General features: G+C 46.8%; 3 protein-coding genes across 3 annotated transcripts; 1 reads left to right on the top strand and 2 right to left on the bottom strand.

Moving 5' to 3' along the window:
- Positions 1 to 4,111: 4,111 nt before the first annotated feature.
- On the bottom strand, positions 4,112 to 4,669 carry GLAREA_10303 (uncharacterized protein; the record flags this gene model as incomplete). Its single annotated transcript, XM_008080353.1, has 1 exon — positions 4,112 to 4,669. One exon carries the CDS (start codon positions 4,667 to 4,669, stop codon positions 4,112 to 4,114), a length of 558 nt encoding a protein of 185 aa, XP_008078544.1.
- A 6,206-nt stretch (positions 4,670 to 10,875) lies between these two features.
- GLAREA_10302 (ARM repeat-containing protein) lies at positions 10,876 to 13,845 on the top strand (the record flags this gene model as incomplete). The annotated part of the gene is made up of 4 exons (XM_008080352.1): positions 10,876 to 10,923; positions 10,977 to 12,821; positions 12,871 to 13,426; positions 13,475 to 13,845. The coding sequence occupies 4 exons, from the start codon at positions 10,876 to 10,878 to the stop codon at positions 13,843 to 13,845; spliced, it is 2,820 nt and encodes a 939-aa protein (XP_008078543.1).
- A 1,409-nt stretch (positions 13,846 to 15,254) lies between these two features.
- Positions 15,255 to 16,927, bottom strand: GLAREA_10301 (Phosphoglycerate mutase-like protein; the record flags this gene model as incomplete). Its single annotated transcript, XM_008080351.1, has 4 exons — positions 15,255 to 16,051; positions 16,103 to 16,481; positions 16,535 to 16,668; positions 16,756 to 16,927. The coding sequence occupies 4 exons, from the start codon at positions 16,925 to 16,927 to the stop codon at positions 15,255 to 15,257; spliced, it is 1,482 nt and encodes a 493-aa protein (XP_008078542.1).
- Between the last annotated feature and the right edge of the window lie 254 nt (positions 16,928 to 17,181).

Here is a 17,181-nt window from a genome sequence, read left to right as displayed (position 1 = left end):
GACCAATTCTCGAGCGAGCCATATATCTCTCTTGTTTTACTCGCTCGCGATGTTTTGAGATTTCGAAAAGTTCTGCTGATATTGATGGAGCGATTGGGTGGACTCTTTCCAAATGGGATTGTCTTGATGGGTGTTTGAGCTAGCTGTGTTATTTGCTTTGGAGGAGCGGACAAAATTCTCATCAACCAACCGATCAATTAAATCATTGAAGCCCCATTTTGTTTTCCCGTTTTTGTGTTTGAGGTGGTTCTCTTTTCATCCAGTGCATCTGGATGGATGAATAGGGAAGATTTTTACTTAGAGAAGCAATTGAAATGACATCCATTTAAATTATGTTGTGTTTAGTTTTTAACGTGGTTTCGTTCTACACATAGTACACAAAGATCTGCTATTCGTGGGGTAATTATACGGGTGGTTTCTGGTAATATCTGACTTGGGAATCCAAGTGATGATTCTGGATGGAGGGTGGTGGATGTACTAAATGGCGAGGAGGTTGGGAATTCTTAAAGAACACGTGCAAATGAACAGAGATGTTATCATCTTTTTGAACCACAAATGTTTCAACTTCTAGGATCAGAACAGATGTAGATAGGTCAATGACTGAGAAACCAGTGTTCACCAGGCCAGGTTGATGGTATATTTTCTGGTGTGGACGAAAAGTGTGGGTGTGGGATGCTCGGTGTTGAGAAACCGAGAATGGCATTCCTTCAAGTGATGTTGTGAAGGTAGGTAGGAGTTGGGCAGTTTTTTGATTTTCGATTGGGTATGTGGTTTGGGGTTACGGGATGTGGTTTGTCGTGTGGTGGAAGGGATGGTTGAAGAGGAGTTGGTATGAGTGAGTGGCTGGAGTTTGGTGTTTGGTCGGAGATGGAGAGAGATGGTCAGAGGTGGGTTTTGGGGTGGGGATGATGGATGATGGGGGTTGTTGGGAAGGGGAAGGGGAAGGGGGGAGGTTGTGGTTTAAGATTGGGGAGGTTTGGATATGCTGTCTTGTTGGAATGTGAGGGGAGGTTGAGTTGAGTGGTTGATGGTCAAGGTCATCAACTTAGTACCTCGACTTTCTTCGTCTTGGGGATGGAGACACGTTGGAAGCATATCACAGTCTTTACAGCGCAAGAGCTGGACGTAGAGAAGGTCTACGGACACTTTTGGAGTCGACAAGGTAAGTACCGAGATATTGTCACGAATTGAGTTTGTTCCGTCAGCTCACACTCTAGAGGTATCGCTTACTTCCCACACATTCACTAATATGCCAATGTATAAATTCACTTCCACGTTTTTCTTTCGACTAACCACTAACCGGGGATCGCGTTGAACCTAGCCTTCGGGACGGGAGTAGACGGGTAATGGTTAAGGTGAGTTTTTTTCCTTTTGGACTTTTCAGGGAAGGTTTTCCTTTTTTGTGAGATATTTTTGTGGGGTGGGTTAAGAATCTAGGTGTTTGTTTCTCTGGATTCTTTTTCGTTCTTTGCATTCTTGTGTTTTGGGGATGAGGTTGTAAGTTTACTTTGGTTAGTAGAGAGACGCAATTTCAACCTTCTCCCATAGAATGATCCATCACTCATAGCTCAAACCAACATCGAGACTAGTATGCCTCGTCTTATGATACCCTAAAAGCAGAACTCAACAAATCCTTTCACCTCCAAGAACAAAGGTAAGTCTTATATATCACAAGACCATTTCCTCGGCTATCTACCAACCTAGGAATGCCGCGACTACATCCTCATAAACCCTCTACTTTGGGTTCAAGGAGCAGGCGTAAGACTGAGGTTAGATAGATGTTAATTGAAAGTCTGGACTGGGCTTTTGGTGTTAGCTTGGACACTTCGCTACTTTGGGGGTGTTTGAGAGGGAAGCGGGTTTCAATGTCGATGATTCGAATAAGGGGGGTGTTTACTTGTGAGGGGGCATTACGTGAAGAGGTTTGGTGGAGGATAAGGTTGTTAAGAGCTCGTGGGAGGGGAGGCGAGTGCTGGTGTGTGGTTTATGAGGGGATGTTTGTAGGGTTATTTGTAGTGGAAGTTAGTGTGTAGGAAGACTTATCTAAGAAAGGTTAATAACCTTACATTTTCATCCAGTACCACCATCTCATCCCACACTTGAATTCTATCAAACTAACCACCCATTCAACACACCTATCCTCATCTCAGAACAAGTCTCTCTTTACCCCTAGTGCTTCTCTCCATACATCTCCTAATATACACAAACACCCTAAATCCAAACCTTTACACACTCACAGAATCCATCCTACACCAGCTAATTTCCCAACCCAACTTATCGCCTTCAAATATACCCCTTCCCTCAAAACGCAAACGCCTCGCTGTGTTGATCTGAACTGAGATGTATATTTACCTTCATCTATGAGACAAACTAACTTTATACTCAGACAAGACACCCACCCCGCTGACCCAGAATACACGAGAAACCACTAACCTCTCCCCACCTCACTACCCCATAAATCCCCACCACCACACCACACACTCCCCCCCCCCCCCCCCCCCCCCCCACCAATTCTCCCCCCCTCCAAAAAAACCAACCTTTCGACCATCCATCCTCTCCTCATCCACCAAACCCAAAACCAAAAAGGCAAGAAAGAAACCGAAATATGACCCCTTACCTCTCACATACCCATCTATAAAACAAATCCCCATCCCCTCACCACATAACCCAGCACCTCAGAATCCGAAAAACCACACATACACACATCCAAACAACCACCCCCCCAAATAACCCAGAAAAAGCCTATAACCACCACAATTCGAAACCAAACTCCTACTCACAGACGAATACCCAACAATACACCACCCCCTCAAAGAAACCAAAAAAGCAGATCCTCACGTCTAGAAGACCCAAAAAAGAACAAGAAAACAAACCCTAGAAACGAGTTGTTAACTAGCAGACCAGTCTCGCTATTGAGTAAGGAAGCGGACTTTGTGCTGTATCAAGAATTTGTGTGTGACGAGGGTTAGATGTTGTATTGGGATTGGTGATGATTAGGTAGGGGATGTTGCTGGGTCCATGTCGAGGTATATAAATGAAATGGACGGGATGTCTTGGAATTCGTGGAAACGAATTTGCTTTCTTAGATACCTCACACACAAAGCTCTCTCACACACCCCAATCCACAATCCACAATCCACAAGTCCACAAGTATACATAAGAAAAATAATAAAACATTAACCAACCAAATAATCTCTCCATACAACCCCCTTCCCCTCTACCTCATCCCCTTCCCCTTCGCCTTCCCCCTCCCCTCCTGCCTCTTCACTCTTCCCCTTCCCCCCTCTCTCTCCAACTCCACCACCCCTTCTACTCCCGACTTCCGAGACTCCTCGCACCAATTCCCTACAAAGAGATTCAGAATCCAGTCCATGCAGTTAGGATACACAACCTTCATCTTTCCGCCCAATGATCCATCCACCCAAAGATATCCGGGAAAAGAATCTCATCTCTAGGTCCGCGACGAAGGAGAAAGACTAGGTCATCCCCCTTCTCAAGCACCTATCCATCACCGAGCAGCAAAACCTACGGAAAACACAGATAGCAGACAGACGTCCATGGAAGGTCACAGTCAAGAAAAAACCCGAACAGGAAAAATCTACTCTTATTTTTAGCTTACAACTAAAAAACATTCACATTTCCACCTTTCGAGATGCATATATACCACGTCATTCTTGCGTGTGGAGAGAGAGAGAGATATACCACATTATCATTTATATTTAAATCTTTTATGTTAACAAAGTAAGGAGGTTTGTTGGTGCTGATCTCGACCGAATATGGAATAATTCCCCCAATGATCCAGACGTGGTCGATGCCAAAGTTTAAGTAGAAAAAAGGAAACAAGATAAGAGGCCAGTTGAGTTACTCCAAAACCGTGGTGACGGGTGAAAAGAACTCCTGTCTCTTATGTACAGTTGAATCGGAAGATGGCGACATAAAGCGTACCAAAGATGGCAGCTTTTACCCTTGACATCCAAACACCGGTATGTGACATGTACAATGAAGACCGGGGAGATGTGAATGGTTGTCGAGGGCGAGATTTTTGTGCAGGCGGAAAGATGGTTGGTGAGAAAGGAAAAGGTCATCATAGATTCGTTTGATGCCGGATGAACTATGAGTATTGATCCTTTTCTTTGAGTCCACCAATGCGGTCCATATCGATCGAGTGGAATCGTTCGTTATCCTTTTGGTATGCGGGTAATTGTTCTTCCTCTGCTAATGGCTCTAATCCCACACTTGTCTCACCCACTCTGACGACAACCACACGACCACTCTTTCTTCGTCCAGATTCATCTTGCTCGTCTGGGAAGGTGATTCGGATTTCGGGAACTGGAGATGATGGGGTGGTTGGGCTGTCCATCATGGAAGATTTCTCGTCGTATACGTAGATGCTTGATTTGCGACCAGCATATGGTGTGGCGGTGATGGTAAGACGACGACCGTTTTGTGGAAGATCGTTGTATTGAGGAAGAGATTGACGAGCGATGGCTCTATTTCTGCGAATCTTGCGCACGGTATAGAGAGCTCCAACTAGACATAGAGAAACGAAGACAAGAACCAATAGAGCAATCAACAAATCGATCATGGTGCTTGACATTTTTTTATCGTCTTCGTCACGGACGTCGAGAAGGGCGCTGCCTCTGGTAACGAGTGTTGATATGGAGTCCATTATGGAATTATGGTATCGTGAAATGAATAGTCGCAAGGTCGTTAATCGCAAGTCGTTGGGTGAAGAAGATCGTTATCGCGCAACAGAAAGTATTGACGTCCCAGGTGGAAGCTATTCATCGTTTGGGTCAGCTCCTGTCCATATGCCATAGGTATGAATCCGATTCTGCAGGTCCGGTCGATAACCTCAAGTATTCCATATCTTTGCTCATTGACAAAGGGTTCGGTATCAAGGGTGGATGTTGATCTATATACAAGACAGGATTTATCACTTACGCAGGAGGTGTTTCTGTTGTATCGGTCGGTCCGGGGATGGTTATTGGGTAAAGAATGGACGGAAGATTCGGCTGAGAGAGTGAAACCGAATGATCCTATTGGGAATGAGTGTAAGGTCCCGAAGGGAGGAAGGAACGTTTGAGTTGGTGTTGGAAGAGGTTCCTAGGAGTTCGTCAAGTCTTTTCTGTGCTGTGCTTGTCGTAAAAGAGCGAAGACAAAGGACAGTGCAACGGGCAACGAGCGACGACGAAGAGGTCAGAAGGGGAAACGAGGAGATTGATGGACGGGAGATGGCAGACTGATAAACGACAGCGCAAGAGCCGTGAATGGGTAGTAGCGCTCTTTTTGGTCAGGAACAGCCGGGGGAAAACCCACGATAATTTCGGGTGCAGCCAATGAGGGGAGAGGATGCGTTAAAGGACCGGATCCACCCAATGAGAGTAAATATATACAGCAAATACACTCGTTGGGATTCTACAGCTTTGGAGATCTTCAAGATCTTCTGCAGTGGTGTTTTGGTTGATGATTATCTCTTGTTTACATCCAAAGTTTTATTCATTTACCTTTTCACCTTCTCTTCAGTCACCTCTGACCTCCTTCTCTGAGCTCTGCTTCATCTGCTTGCCCATCTCTCACATCCACACCCATTGTCACCCATCCCCACCTGCCAGGCTAAAATCCATTTCCGGATGAACCCCCAGCGCCAATTTCACTGCCACCCAATCATACCACCGTGCCTGGCGGTAAAAATGGAGCACGGGATCCTCTTCGGTTCAGGGTCAGAAATGAGGAAACCGTTCTGGACGAGTCGAAGAGTTCTTTGCACTGATGACCGCCCCTTTCATCGACATTTATTGACTCTAGACGCTGGCAAAGCGATTCGCGATAGCTTCTTCTCGATTTGATAATTTGGAGCGCTTAGTTATTGATTTGGTCGTTCTTCAGGTCACATCTTCGTAAAGATGGTGCCTCCACCCGATTTCAAGATACGAATCTCCAACTCCAACACTCCTGATGGAAACAAACTGGTAAAGATTCTTCAAGAGCATGGCCCCAAGGGCGAAGATAGGATTCCAGCTTGACAGTCAGAATCATTACTTCATGGACTCCATAATAAGCACCCAACGGTTTGTGTTACGTCTCGCGTCCGGTCGGTTGAAGCTGCGAGATTTGAATACAGTTGTACGGTGTACTGGCTATGCTATTCCTGGCGCCAGCAAGGCCACAATCATTCGTCTGATACTGTCAGGTTGGAAGAACTGCGGAACTATAGATGCGCCGAAAGGTCTTGTTGGTCGTCGTTACGAGGAAAGGCAACTTTGGGGTCCATCGCACTCTTCAGGAGGATGCTCGTGAGATTTGTGCAGACGGCGCCGAAATCAGCACCTCACTCCCGATTCGGGTCATGGCCCCGACGGCGAAACAATTGATTGTTTGTGGTTTGAGGAGTGGAAACATTGAAAGAAACAAAGCTCTGACACCGTTTTCTGTCACGTTATGAAATGGATCAAGAAGCTTTCGTCTGAATTTCTGTAAGGCTCTGCTGGTTAGACTTACCAAATGCCTTGGCTTCGATGAGGCTGTGCGAGCTCCATGTGACTTGATGTTGGGACGCAGTACTTACCGATACTATGTGAAGCCATTCAACATGTCCTTGCGAACTTCTGTGATGACATCTATCAACGACGGGAAGTCTCCCAATGTCTGCTCTGAGGCTTCTCTCTTCGAATACCTGCCTCGAGGGAAGTCCATCCAGGCTGTCATGATCCTATTTTATATTGAGAGACCTCTGGTCAGTTTCGCACCATATTTAGTAATAAGTTTAGCTCTTGCAAAAGAATCAACATCGATCCCTCCACAGAAGATCTTAAACCTTCTATTGTTGCCTAAGAATGGTCAGCATGTCAGTCATCGGAACTTCCGAGATATGATAGCTTCAGGGAATAAGGTTCATGACCACGTTTTTCATGCCGCCAAAAAGAAAGCAAAGAAAATCCATAGCCGCTCCTGTGCATCTCAACAATCTGTGTCATTTTTCTCTGAAAGCCTCATTTCATAACGGATGATTGTAATCCAATCGAATTTTCAGGTAGAACACTGGACTACGAGCAGCCTAGGCGTCTTTTGTTCCGACATGCATTCTACTTTCCAATAGTGCAATCACAGCTCTTGTCATGCTATCAAACTCAATAGCCAGAAAATCTAGCCAGAAAATCTTGCTGGCGTGATAGACGCATCTCAAGTCGTACAGCATCGGGGAGCCTTCTCCGTCGCTGGGCGTAACTCTGTACTGTCAACGACGCATCAACCTCTTTTGCAGGGCAAACAGCGGTGAAGTGCAAAAACAATCGGTCAGGAAGTGAGATGCAAGGCCACAGCCTGCTGCTCGACTATTCTCGATGAGGCGCCCGAACAGCAGTCACTTGTCAGAAATTCGTGGATCCTCAAATCTCTTGGCTGTAGAAATTTTAGTGCATCTTCAAGTGATATCTCGGTTTGTTCCCTCTTTTCCTTTTCCATCGTACAAGCGAGTCGAATAAAGTTGGGACTTGTACGGTATCCCAGATGAGGTAAGGATCCGAGGTCTTCTGCGACTTTTTCGGTGTGGTGCCGTATAGTTTGTATTGCAGAAAACCCGAGGAACGAAGTAGATTTGCGGAGTAGGGCGTACGAAGATCTCAGGATGGAAGCAGTATGGAACGTACGATGTAGGTATTGATGAACTGAAGTGTGCGGATGTGAGATTCCATATCAAGTCCGGCCGTCGCTCACATCGCCCGCAGCTTGAGAAGCATCAAGAGGCTAGAATATTAATTCGAGCGGGCGAGATGAGTCCAAACCATGATAATTGTTGGTACAGCAGGCGCTACTAAGACATTGTTCGATCATTGCTTGCACGAGAAGACTTGATTGATATGCAAAACAAGTGCCACGATACATCACCATTGACGTCCCACAGCAATCTGCTTGTTCCCGTCACATCATGATTGGGGATACATGAGGCGGTATCACCTTGATCTGATTGATGGATAATGATGGATCTTTGAATTTCAGTCGTTGCATATTGTTTGCTGCATCTGTCGGATGTGAAGACTTCCAAGTAAGTGTACAGGGCAAAATATTGATGAAGATTGGTGCAGTTTGGTCGAAGTAGTTCATGCTGGTCCGAGCTGAACTCTTTTTTGGGCTTGGAACAGATGATCGTCTGGGGAGAGATGGCGTCAGGATGAATTTTAGCCTTGTTCCCCGGGTGTGAAACGCTTTTCTTTTAGTGCCAAGAAGCCTAAAACAAACCCTTTCGACTAGGGGAATTGCATTACCCGATTGAGAAGCCGTATTGTGTCCATAGATAGTCTGTATTGTCAATTCCAGATTGAGTTCAAGCTTCTGCAATGTCAAGTCGTCCGATAAACACGGAGGAATGAAGCTTGTTGCACCATCTCGTACCGCAAAATTGGGTAATCTTCATGAATTCCTTTCGTAAATTGGATGCCATTCCAAGGCGATTCATTGCTAAGGCCATAAAGGGCGGGTAGGCTGAAGCGTAAACCAAAAGCATAGTGGATGAGAATAGAAAGGGATGGGGAAGGGAATTGAGAAGTATTAGTGTTCTTTTGGGATCCTTTCTGAGCCACAGCCTCAGTTGTTACTCCTTGGGAGAAGGCCCTGGTCAACCAAGACTGGAAGAAAGCGGCGTTGAAGCCTTGGAACCAGATATGTTTCTCTTGTACTTTTGTACAGACTGTACTCGTGGAGAGGAGGCCGTGTTGATACTTACTGTCTGCGATTCTTCTGACCGGTCTCGCCAGCCAAGAATGAGTTGAATGGAATAAATTCGTGCCGTTTTGAAACTGCCGGTGGGTAGCATCTCGGCTGTCTACCATAAGGCTTAGACTGATCGAACCAGGGGCAAAAGTTCGCACGGCACCAGCTTCAAGAATAGCGACCATCTGTTGTCGCCGTGGTGGGGAAACATGCTTAAAACGATCAAGTGATGGTTTACGGTTGATTGCAAACGCAGGAGAGTTAGTCTGTGCTGCCGTCTGATTAGTTGCGATGTTGGCCTTCAATGTATGGGTCGTCTCTATGCGACACCGGCGTTCTGTTGTAGATTGAACAATGGATCAATCGCGAGCCTCTGTCGCCCAAAATATCTCTTTGAGCTCGTTCCAAGCGCGTCCTTCCGCTGACTGACGCGGACACACTCTATCGTGGACCACTGTGAGGGCAGAACCGCGATTCCTTCGGGGCTTCAGCTCGAGCAGCTGTCGGTTTGTTGTATGTAGCCTGACGGGTCGCGTCCAGAGAGGCCACATCCACGGACGGTGCTGATGCTCGAGTAGCGCAATAGCATAACGAAGTTAAGGCTGCGCACCAACAGGAGAAGTTGAAACAACGCCTCCTTAGACGGTCCCTGTCATATCTGACCTAACGAGCCTTGGGCGTAGCACGACGAAGAGCTGAGGGAAAAGGCGGCCATGCATCTGCCAGGAGCGACTCCAAGTGCGTTGAGCTTGAGAGAAGGATGCGGGAGTAAGAATGTCGTCGTCAATGCCGCTTTTTGCTGGGGGACATCAGACAGCTAGCAAGCCACAAGAACTAGAGTGCACCAAGTAGGAGTATGATACCAACTAGATCTAAAGCATAATTGACTCCCGCCGAAGGGATCAGTACCTAGGTAGTTAGGAGCGAGACGGACTAGAGATGGGAGGGACTAAAGGTGACAGGAAGCTAAAGAGAAAAGCAATTCAGTACTTGCTAGTACAAGACGTACCAAAATATTCAAGTCTCAGACGAGTCTCTCCAGTCTGTACAACACCATCCTTCCACCACTCCACAACCCCTACTCCGCCAACGCCTGTTCCCCGACCCCGTCCTGTCGCGATCCATGCGAATGAATTCACAGTCCGCTCCACGGCCACAGTCAGATCAGATCCCTACCCACAACCACCCCAGAAACCAAACCACAGACAACCTAAACGGACAAAGTTCGTCCAACATCTGTTCTTCCTGTTATCCCTCACACCATCCGTGCAAAGTTCTTCAACATCAGATTGTCCCAGATCCGACTCTGCTCATTACCTTCCTCTCGCACACCGCATCCTCCTCCTCGTCAATATCCTTGTGCTCCCTCCCATACATCCATTCATTCTAAGGAATTCGCCTCTCCCTCGACCAGAAAGCCACATCGAAAACCTGTCCAGTCCAACAGGCGCAAAAAAACCTACGTTCCTGGTCACGTCTGCCCTTGCTTCCCCAGCCAAATTCTCCCACCTCAAAATTCTGCGAATCTGCGACTCGACCACCCCCGATGCGGTAGACCATCCTCGATCGGCGCAAATCCACACACAAAAGCAGACAAGGCAAAAACAAAAGGCAAATTACCGTGGAATCATTAGACATCAGACATCGAGGCCGTCGAGACATTTTCATCCGTCAATCTAGCTAAAGCGGGTGCCTGCCTGCGCTGCTCCAGCGAAATCGCGCCCTGTCTTCGTTTGTACATGCAACCACAAAAGGTCGCGCGACACAACCCTCTCGCCTTGTCACCCTTCAAATATATCCCTTCATCTCTCGCATCTGCGTCCTCGATGTCCGACATCTATACTTGAGCACTACTTCTTTCCCAATCCCGGCTGTCGTTCTTTGTACATGAGCATACGTCCGTTACATACCCCTAGCATCCAACGCCTGGTAAGCAATCAAATCTTCAGCTCTGCGCCGGCCTAGGCTGGCATCAGCCTTACCGCATACATGCTGACAGTCTGCGAATCTTCCAGTCACATAGATATTCACACTTGTCAAATAATCAGTAGAAGAGATCATTCTTTGGTTAGAAGCAGCCGACTTTACAACAAGCAGTCATTTACGGTTATATCGAACCCTGTTCGTGTCTACATAGAGACATTAAATTTGCATAAAGAAACCCGGATGACTTCTGCGACCACCAACAGACCATTAGGCGCCATGGCGAACACAGTAAGTTACTTTCTTATGCTCTTCATCATCGCAGTCTGCTGATTCCCCTCTAGGCGCGATCAACGATTTTTGGCGGAGAGTTTGGAACGGTTTCCAGACATAATAGTGATGAACGAAACCCTCAGCCTGCCTCCCTCACCCAACCTTTTCCTAATGGCAGCACCTGGAACGCTTCGAATACAATATGGGGAAAGAGCAAGAACACCATCGGAAGTGGTTTGCCAAATACAAAGAGAGATGCTTCGCGTACTCGTGGTGGGTCTGCAAAGGACCGAGAGCCTATTGCTATTACTGATGATCAAGCAGTGGATGATGATGCAGAATTTCCGCTTCCTAGCGGATCGAGTGCGTTGAGAAACAACTCACAAGCGGATCCTTGGGGCTCAGGGCCTTGGAATCCGGATACCACTTCTCCAACAATGCAGTCGTCTCATAGTGGGAGCACTTCGCCTTCTCATCACCGTAGCAGCGTTCCCAACGCTGGCCAGGTTACACTTACCGAGATACAAAATCAATACCATCAAGTTCGAGCTCCAGCGTTTTCTAGGGGACCCAACAAGAGCAGCCTCGACCCTTCATCTGGCACTTTTACCCAGCGAAAGCCGTCCTTCCATTACCCGGATGACAAGGAAAATTCTGGTCAGTACGGTCCAGGGCCGGACAACTTTGAATATGATGGCATTCCGAGAAGAGATCAATATGGGCAACAGAGCTTCCTTGCTCCCAGTAACACCGCATCACGAGACAGCAGCATGCCACCCTCAAGGAACTCAGACTCTGGTCTTAATGGTGTCGGACAATATGGGAATGCCGTATTTGGATCTGGTAATGGTGGTCATACACCAGCAGGCTCATTACACTCGCAACGTCCTTCATTCTCTGGCGCATCCCAATCATATCAATCCCAGGTCAATCCATCCAGGTTTTCCAACTCTAATGCTCAGAGTGAGGCGGGCTTGAGTGATAGGTTTGCAAACCTTGAGTTTGGGGAAAATGAACATAACACGAATTTCCAGCCAGGTATGAACGCAACTTACTCACCGAACAATTCGAGATTTGCCCAACAAGGTAGTATCTCACACGACATAACTTCTCCAGTCTGGGACTTGAACAATGCTCCGAAGGCCATCAGCCATGATCGCTACGGATCTCAATCATTCTTAGACCAGGGCTATTTCAAACCAAATCTTGGTACCAGAGGTTCGTCTTCGCCCGCGGGGAGTGATTATCGTCGAGGTTTCAATAGTCCTAAATTTTACCCCTCAGGAACCCCGCCAGTTGATCAATTTAATGGACGACCCACATCTCGAGGATCCCGCATCCCCCAAGGGCCTATTGACATGGAACGAAGACTTCAAGGCATGTATTCTCAGCAACCACCATCATATTATGGAGGTCCATTCCAGGGCCAATATCCACCCCAGCCATACGAATACCCTCCACCTAATTTCAGACAACCCCACGCTCCTTACGGATATGCTATGCCTATGCCTCCGTACGCACCAACCCAGCCCGTACCTACTCGTCCAAAAGATCAAGATGTTGGCGTTGGCGTTCGCAGTGTGCTGCTCGAAGAGTTCCGCTCCAACTCTAAATCGAACAAGAGATATGAGTTGAAAGATATCTACAATCACGTTGTCGAGTTCAGTGGTGATCAACATGGATCTCGATTCATTCAACAAAAGCTCGAAACCGCCAACAGCGACGAGAAGGAGCAGCTCTTCCGTGAGATTCAACCAAATGCTCTTCAACTGATGACCGATGTCTTTGGGAACTATGTGATACAGAAATTGTTTGAGCATGGAAATCAAATACAGAAGCGTGTACTTGCTGAGCAGATGAAGAATCATGTGATGGAGCTTTCAATGCAGATGTATGGATGCCGAGTTGTGCAAAAGGTGGGTTTAATTCAGGAAACTTCCTTTTGCTCTGACTAACTTGTTACAGGCCCTTGAGCATGTTTTGGCTGATCAGCAAGCTGAACTTGTTGAGGAACTTCGATCAGATGTCCTCAAGTGTGTAAAGGATCAAAATGGTAATCATGTCGTTCAAAAAGCGATCGAGCGTGTTCCAACAGAACACATCCAATTTGTCATCGATGCCTTCCGAGGTCAGGTCCACGTTCTAGCCACTCACCCATATGGTTGTCGTGTCATTCAACGCATCTTGGAATACTGCAAACCTCATGATCAGGCCGTCGTCCTTGAAGAGCTTCATCAATGCGCGTCTATGCTTATCACGGATCAGTATGGCAACTATGTCACACAACATGTCATTCAGCATGGAAAGCCAGAAGATCGAGCCAAGATTATAAAGATCATCACCGCTCAGCTGTTGACATTGTCCAAACACAAGTTCGCATCCAACGTGGTGGAAAAGAGCATCCAATTTGGGACCAGCGAACAGAGAAAGGCTATCGTTGCTCAATTAACGGCCATGCATAGTGATGGATCAAGCCCGCTTCAACTCATGATGAAGGATCAATACGGCAATTATGTGATTCGTAAGTTTTCTCTTCAACGTACTTTTGAAATAGCTAACAAATTTACAGAAAAACTGCTTGGTCAACTGAAGGGTGAAGAGCGTGACAACTTTGTCGAAGATATGAAACCACAACTGATCCAACTGAAGAAGTACAATTTTGGTAAACAGATTGCTGCTATCGAAAAGTTGATCTTCACTGGTCCACCACCCTACAATAATAGCCCCGCCGGTCCATCTGCGATTCAAACAATGCCTATCGAAATCACCTCAAGCGCACCAACACCAATGTTGACGAACGGTCAAAATAGCCCTCAAAGTAGTAGTCTCCCGAGCACGAATGTCAGCACGATCGACGACCCGTCTGATAGCACATCATCCGGCAAAACTATCAATGGTAAGGATGCCGTACTTCCTGAAGTGGTCATCAACGCCGCATAATTCACCATTCACCATTTTCGTCCACCTTTGTCATTTTCTGAAATTTCAAAACTTTTCATCAGCAGGCGCGGAACAAATGGGAAAACATGGGATCAGGACATAAAGGAAAAGCGAAAATTGTGTCTTTTTTATCTTAACTTTAATATGGTCTGGGGTGTGCGAGTTTTCTTCTTCTTTTACATTCTTATGTTAGGATGGGGAAGCGGGACCGGCGGGTGTTTTTTCTTCGGTGTAGGAGCTAGGGATCTGTATGGATGAATGCGTCACACATTTTTGGGGGGGGGATAAAACACTACTCTGGATGGATGGACGGATGGATATCATGAAGGAGTGGGCTCTGGGTACAAAGGACGGGCATATATTTATAGGGGAAACGCACAGATTTACATCTTTTTTGGGTTTATGCTTTTTTTTGGGTTTGTTTTTTTGGTTGTTGTTGTTGTGTTTTGCGAGGGGAGTGTTGTTTTTACCGTAGATATTTTTGGGATGGGGTGGGGTAGGGATTGAGGGGATAGGTGATTCGATTATCTATTTTGAGGGAGATGAGGGAGGAATTTGTTAGATAGTTGATGGATGGGAGGGGGGGGGGGGGGTGGAATATATATTATTGTTATCATTTTTGATAGGTTTTTGGTCTGTTTTTGGTGTTGATTTCGTGAGCGTGTGATTTAAGTCTGTTTCTATTCTAAGGGGTATTTGGATACTGTGCTATAATGTGTGTTGATATTGTTAGAGAGGAAGTGAGCGCGTTCGCTGAATTTAGGAACTTTAGGGGCTGTGAGCTTGAAACTAGGTAAAAGAGAGATGAGGTTTACCATTCTCGGATTTGAAGGGGTGTGGAATTACTCCTACTCTATAACATAACCCTTCTTCTTTTTCGTGCCGTTGGATACGTGGTTTATTTGCTTGAGAGTAAAAAAGAGTTAAAGCAATCAGGAGAAAGAGTAAGTGTAAAAATATTAAATTTCCACCAAGATAACTACGTCTAATCATTTCCTTCTTATCTCTCAGAACAACAAGGGGTTTTCTAATCCTGTGGTTCTTTATCTGCTGAATATTGTGTAGAGTATGTGATGAACTCCCTAGATAATAGGTACTACCCGTAGCGCCGTTCTATACTCTTGATTATGTGATGTATCTAGGCTGGGTTCGTGGCGTGGGAAGTGTGATTTCGAGGTTGTTTTCTTGGTGATGTGAAATGAAGAACATTTGCTGGGATGAGATAGACGTGTTGTCTGGTGGTGTATGCTATGTAGATGGGGTGTGTATGTTTAGTGATTAGAATCTTATGTTCACTTTTATTAGCTTCAGAGACAGCGTGATACTCCAGATTTCAAATAGTTTATTAGTTTCCTCATTCGTTGTACCGCGGATTCTTAATAATTCATCCAACACCCCTCACCGCACCGCTAAGGAACAACACTACCTAACCACCCTCCTCTCAAATCCCCCACAAACCCAGCACCCTTCCCAGCCACCCGTGCACTTCCATCCCCGAACGTGCCATTCCCAGAAACACTCTTAATCCCACACTTCGCTCTCAAATCGCCCGCCTGACTTAGCTTCGAAGCGACGAGCTTCACATACTTGCCAGTCTCACATGATTTCCCCGGTCCATTAGCACATAACGGGTGAGGGTACACTGCGTCGTTTAGGAGAACGCGGATATAATTCCCAGACAAGCATTTCAGATTCTCAAAAGCAACAGTCCCGCGCATACTCACGAACCTACTGGCGCGGTACTTCCACTCCGGCCCAGGAAGGCGATTTCCATCAAGCACTTCCGCGTCAGCCATGACGTCCGTAGCGGCGACCAACTCAACAAGTTGTCCATCATTCAAAAACAGCGTCAACAAATCCGGGACTTTAAACTCCTCACCCTTCGCATTCACGCCTTTCTGGCCTTTCCCCAGCGCCAGTCTCGTAACGAGGGAGTGCAAGAACGGCAACATCATCTTCGACTGCAGATCCGTGCCATCGCCTATTCCGTAGTAATACCGCAAATCCTGCGCGTAAGAATATTGGAGTAACTCAGCGTCAGTGAAGATGTTGCACCAGGGGGAGAGCGTGCCGGTGATTTGCGACTCGAAGCCGCAGAGGTAGGGGAAGATGGATAGATCGGAGGTGGTGAGGGTGAGGTTGCCTGTGATGAAGGGGCTGAGACGGGCGAGGATGGGGGGGAGGTAGATGGAATTCCATGTCGTTACTACATTCATTAGTACACATAAAAGGCGGGTGGCTAGAGAGGGGGATTTACGGTTTGAACCACCATTCCCGTCCTTAAAAGCCGGACACTGATCACTCGGCCCAAGAGAATTAAACACCGCATCCGCACTCCCCGTCGAGTTCACTGTAATCACACTCCCCAACACGCTTGCCTGGGCGCCTAAGAATCCACGCACGAAATTCTGCGCCGTTTCTACGACTCGTGGCACGAGATTCGCCCAGGCAATAAAGGGGCTGCCTACTTCGTAGAGAGACGGATAGCGAGTACGTAGACGGTAGCCGAGATCAAAGGCTTCCTTGTAGCCCGTGGGTGATTCCTTTGCGATTTGGAGGGTGGGGTTGGTGAGCACTGGTTTCCAGGATGCGAGGAAGGAGAGGGGACCGCTTGCGGTGAAGGATGAGGATTGGATCTGAGAGACTTATTAGTAGGTGGTTTGAGGAATCATGGATGAATTAGGTTGACCTTGGTGTATAAAGCCGTCCATTCCGCGTAGGCTCCAGAATCGGGATATCGACTCCCATGACGAACGACGTAGGCTGCATTTTCGATTGTACAGCCTTCGGGGATGTCGTTGCTTTCACCGCTGATGTTGGGACCTATTTCGTTAGCCGTTTTCCAACCAATCTTCCAGAATATATTTCCCAGCGAAATAGAAGTGGTTACTGAGAATAGAGCAAACTCACCAGCAAACCAAGGACTATTAGCACCCAGCTGCGTCAACGGCGACGTCGCAGTGTCGCTCGATGGTAAAATGATATCTTGAACCGGCGACAAGAATACAGGACCCGCAATTACACTATCCAACACAGCACTCGCAATTACAAATGATGTGAAGGATGCAAGTGTGTTGAGCATCGTGTCTGAGTATACCAGCCGGTAGGCTCAAACAGAGAAGCAGAAAGACAACTACTTTCCCAACCCAAACCCCAGCTATATAGGACCACGATCACTCTTATACATGATCAACCCATTCAACAAAGATCTCGTCATCACATGCATATCCATATTAGACCTTCCATCTCCCATCCCAATCCAGACTTCCCACATCTCCCCCACCTCCAACAAATGAAAAGTGATGACGATCCCAGTCCATCATGTACTTTTTCAAA

The sequence above is a fragment of the Glarea lozoyensis genome (assembly GCF_000409485.1).
Source record: "Glarea lozoyensis ATCC 20868 chromosome Unknown GLAREA13, whole genome shotgun sequence".
Taxonomy (NCBI): Eukaryota; Fungi; Ascomycota; class Leotiomycetes; order Helotiales; family Helotiaceae; genus Glarea; species Glarea lozoyensis.
The sequence above is the reverse complement of the archived record's forward strand: the minus strand, read 5'-3'. Positions and strand labels throughout refer to the sequence as shown.